Source organism: Chlorocebus sabaeus, chromosome 22 (assembly GCF_047675955.1).
Source record: "Chlorocebus sabaeus isolate Y175 chromosome 22, mChlSab1.0.hap1, whole genome shotgun sequence".
NCBI lineage: Eukaryota > Metazoa > Chordata > Mammalia > Primates > Cercopithecidae > Chlorocebus > Chlorocebus sabaeus.
Genome location: NC_132925.1, coordinates 18,169,515 through 18,174,371, shown reverse-complemented (window position 1 = coordinate 18,174,371; position 4,857 = coordinate 18,169,515). Strand labels below are relative to the sequence as shown.

Sequence of the window (4,857 nt, the reverse complement as noted above, 5' to 3'; positions counted from 1 at the left end):
TTAACATACTTGAAGTACATGAAGTGTTAAGAAGGTTAACGATCAAGGAATTTCTGAGGCAGAAAATAACCAAACTCTTACCTTGTTTTTATGTTTTTACTTCCTCTTTCTGGGCTCCATGATGTCATATCATGTCAACATTATTTGAACTTCCATGATAGGCATTTAAAGCCCCCGATTGATACAACACATTCCAACAACCTTGCAATATTATTGATTTTTATAAACCCTGGTAGATTCATTTATTCCTAAAAATATTAAGACCATTTTCTTGCTATCCCAATACTTACTTCTTCTCTATGACTACTCTAAAGGTAGTTATTCTATTTAATCTTTTAATTTCCTGAATTAGGGAAGCCTTCCAGATTGTCTAAAATCATATAAACATAGCTGGGAAGGGCCTTAGAAGCCATCCTAGGAAGTTAGAGGCAGCTTGCCTCTTCCTACTCATACAAGCACACGGAGTTTAGAACATACTCTTACACTTTGGCAGTGCCTTCACTGTTATCTCCTTCTATTTTTATTTTTCTCATTGCATTTCCGTTTCTGTTTATTTTGTTACTTGCTGTGAGTTGACTCCCTACCAGAATAGAAGTCACCCTTTCCTAATATAGTGAAATGGAAGACCTCTGATGGTAAGCAGAATCACTGGGATTTACCTCTGTTCACTCAAAAATGAATCTGCCTCCACTATGAGTTAAATGTGATGGGCATCTCAGGTAATACAGTGGTATTAGTATTGAAACCACCATACTCAAGTACTTATATGATGAACTAGGCTATTTTATTTGCTTCCTGTGATCATTATTCTATTATATGAACATGATAAAAAAATTCTAGAATGGTTTTGAATAACATATAGACATATTGTGATTAGTTTATTAGGTACTAAAACACTAGCTCGTTAAAGTGCTAGAACAGTTGTACTTGCAAAAATGTTTGAACAACATAGGTACCTCTAACTTGCACAATTTTGTGACTATTTTCATAATTAGAGAAAGGATATTAGTATGAAACCTTAACATTTCTTTGTAACATTTTTGCGAACGAATCTGTGACTTGCTTATTTCTCAGACTGTAGATGATAGGATTTAACAAAGGAATGATGACCGTGTAGAACAGAGGCTCCACCATATCTTGATCATCTGCTTGTGGAGATGCAGGCCCCACATACATGAAGAGAAGGGGGCCATAGTATAAAGAGACAGAGAAGAGATGGGCTCCACAGGTGGAAAAGGCTTTCCTTACACCTTTATCGGATTTGCTTTTTAAAACGGTGAAGAGAACAAATGTATAAGATACAAGAATAGTCACAATGCTGAATACCTGAATTGAACCTGAAAAAATAAAAACCATTAGAAAATTAATAGAAGAATCAGTACAGGAAATCTTAAACAATGGGATAATGTCACAGTAAATGTGATGTACTATGTTGGAGTTACAGAAGGTTAGTCTGAATAAAAATCCTTCATGGATTAAAGCATGAAGAAGGCCACCTATATATGACAAGATTAATAGCCGGATGCACAGTCCATTGGTCATAATGACTGGATAAAGTAAAGGTTTGCATATGGCTACATAGCGATCATATGCCATTGTTGCCAAGAGAAAACATTCTGTGGTTATACTGATTGCAATAGAAAAAAATTGTATCTTGCATTCAGAGAGAGATATCATCTTGCTCTTAGCTAAGATGTTGATCAGCATCTTTGGGGTCACTGTGGATGATATCCAAGCATCCACAAAAGCTAAATTCCCGAGGAGTAAGTACATTGGGATATGAAGGTGCGGGACTTTCCAGATGACAGCAATCAGACCAAGATTCCCCATGACGGTGATGAGATATATGACCAAGAATGCCAGGAACAGGGGTATTTTCCACTGTGGTTGATATAAAAATCCTGTGAGAACAAACTCTGTCAGCAACGTTGCATTTTTCTCTTCCATGTCTTCACTTCATGTCCTCTAAAATAAAATGCAACAAATGAAAGGGAACATTTGCAATGGCATTATGAGTTGAAGTGGAGGAAGAGATGTTGAAATAAACCATAAAATGATCAAACCCTCTCAGTTCTTTTAATCAGTCCTATAACTGATGAAACTGTATTTGTTGCAATGAAATACATGGGAAAAAAATGATATATTTTGGTTTGAAACTGTGCAGTAATTAACAGATCAAGGTAAGAGGAGAGGCATTCTCTGTATGCACTACACTTATATGGACACCCCAGTGCAGTAGAAAGATTGTGGGTCTGACATATGATCCAATGTCAACAGGAAAGATTTTTGAAGGGTCTGAATTAAAAATAAATGAAATAAATGTCATGTGAAGAATCTTAACCTTTATTCTTCATACAATAAGCTTGTGCCAAAATTTTTAAGATGGGACATTACATCCTAATATATTTTTTAAATTTAGTTTTTTGTAGTGTAGAAAATATGCTGCAAGAAGAGGCAACTGGACTCAGGGATACAAATTAGAAAGTTGTAAGTTCCAGGAAATCCCTAATCAGATTACCCATAAATATTATCTGAGATAGGTTTTTTGAAAAATATAGGTTGTGAGCTTTTAATGTAGAAATTATTTCAGGAATGAGGTCTTGTGGTCTTTATTTGAAAATACCCTCCAGGTGATTCGAATGCATGTTAACTGTCTAGTCTTTATGTGATACGACATTGAAAGAGATGGTAAGACAAAGAGATATATTCTAAAGAATTCAGAATGTTGAGTCTCTAGTATTCTGTGACATATTTTGTGGAAAATAAGTGATCAGTGAAGGAGAGAGGAGTTACCTGGTGACTGGGAAGATGGACATTAAACATTGAGAACTCAGGTGTGCTGACAAGTTTTTGGAGTGAGCATCATCTGAACAACTAGGTGTGTTCCAATCAGTAATAGGAGCCTATTTTAGCTCAATAGAAATGATTACTTGGATTCATCGTGGTAGTCAAAGGCATAATTAAAAATGATGTGTCCATAGGAGCTTAAAAAGGAAACAAAAAGGATGGCAAGAAAATCAAGTCAAGCAAGTTATATTAAAGAGGTAACAAAGTAGACATAAGTCCTGTAAATGGCCAAGATGTGGACCTTATTTTTTGCCATCCAAGACATAAAGGCTGTCAGAGGTTATCTACTGCTCTAGAAGTCAAAAGAAATAGAAACTCATTTTCCCATTCCTCTTACATCTAGAGTGAAGGGAAATGATCTAGGATGGACAATTAAATACATTGAGCCTACATTTGGAATATGGAGAGAGAGAGAAGTACAGGGACAAAAGATACTGGTTTCAAAAGTAGCCAAAGCAGAAATACCAGGACTCTACTTAATGCAACCTTTATACACATCAATAACATTTATAGTGTGAGATGTCAAATTATTGTCAAACATGAGTGTGAGAATACAGGAGTTAATTTGTAAGTGACTCACCTTAAAAGTTTTAATTGGAGAATTATGGTTAATTAAAAGGAATGAGTATTTATATCGGAATAATTCCAAGAAATAATTCTAAGAATCATTATAATCTGAACCTTTAAACCTAATTTTAATTGCTTAATGCCATAGTTCATATTAATTCATTATAATAAGATCAAAAAAATAGTAAAATATTAAAGGAATAATTCAGTCTTACAACTCTTTATCAATATTATACTCATAAAACTGAAATATAAAAATAGTCCAGTCAGAGTCATCCAGTTTAGTAATTGTTATTATGACAGCTTGTTACCCAATCTAAAATTTTAATGAATTAAATGGCATTATTAACATTTCTATAAATGATAATGAAAATTAGAGGAATTATTTCTTCCTTACCCTTATTTTGAAGGAAATTGTGAATATTCTTTAAACGTGTTGTGCTTTCTAAAAAGAAATACATACAGTAGCACAGCAGTGTCAATAACACAGGCAGCAATTCATTGCATACTCATTCTTTTTGAAGGTTTATTTTTCCAAGCATAGAAACATTTTATTTATTAAATTTGGTTTGAGCACATAAGTGGTCCAGTTGTGCAACTGGGGACTTTTGCCAGAGGAAGGAAAGGAAAACTGAAATTCTCATAAGAGTGTCAGAGGACTCCCTGTAGGACAAATTGAAGCTGTTCTAATGGGCATTGTGCATTTGCACATGTATAAGTCCAGGTTGTCCCCAAGGGATTACAAACTTCTGGAATTACAAACATTATTTCATCGTAGACACTTCTAGTTTTAACAATTGAAATAACACTTCATGTTACTATTTACCACCATGGATGACACTTCTAGCATATTTGTTCAAACTTCATATGTGAAATTTACTGTTAGTGCTTTAATTAGTATAGTCTTATTTGAGCAAATCAAAAATTATTTTAATAAGGCCAAAGTTCTAGATCCTCTTTGGGAGCTACCTCAAATACAATTGTCCTTCCCATGCAAATTTAAACTCAGAGTTTAGACATACATGTAGTTCTCCCATTTTAGACTTAAGCCTGATGGGAAATTTTACTAGGAAGAGGACAAAGGAGGAGAAAATGAAAAACAAACCCAGGGACTACATTGGGAGGTGTCCTAGATCTGTACTTCTCAAACTCTAATGCCTATGACTTTCCTAGTGATGTCAAAATGCAGATTCTTTTTCAGCAGTTCTGGTGTGGGTTTCTCAAGAGGCTTTATTTTTAACAAAGCAATGCCTGTGGACATTTGCCATTCAACACGTCTTCATCCTGGGAAGACCTAGATTATCAGAGAGACTTGATCACTGAAGAAACAACAAATGGTAACTGTGGCTGGTATGCAAAGAGAGAAGCAGGAAAGGACCAGGTATGTTCAGGGAGGCCAGCATGGGTGGGACCTCGACAGGTAGTTCAAGGATATGTTCTTTA

General features: G+C 34.9%; 1 protein-coding gene across 1 annotated transcript; it reads right to left on the bottom strand.

Moving 5' to 3' along the window:
- Positions 1-1,005: 1,005 nt before the first annotated feature.
- On the bottom strand, positions 1,006-1,998 carry LOC103228485 (olfactory receptor 5H1). Its single transcript, XM_007986106.3, has one exon. The coding sequence runs from the start codon at positions 1,945-1,947 to the stop codon at positions 1,006-1,008; it is 942 nt and encodes a 313-aa protein (XP_007984297.1). The 5' UTR covers positions 1,948-1,998.
- Between the last annotated feature and the right edge of the window lie 2,859 nt (positions 1,999-4,857).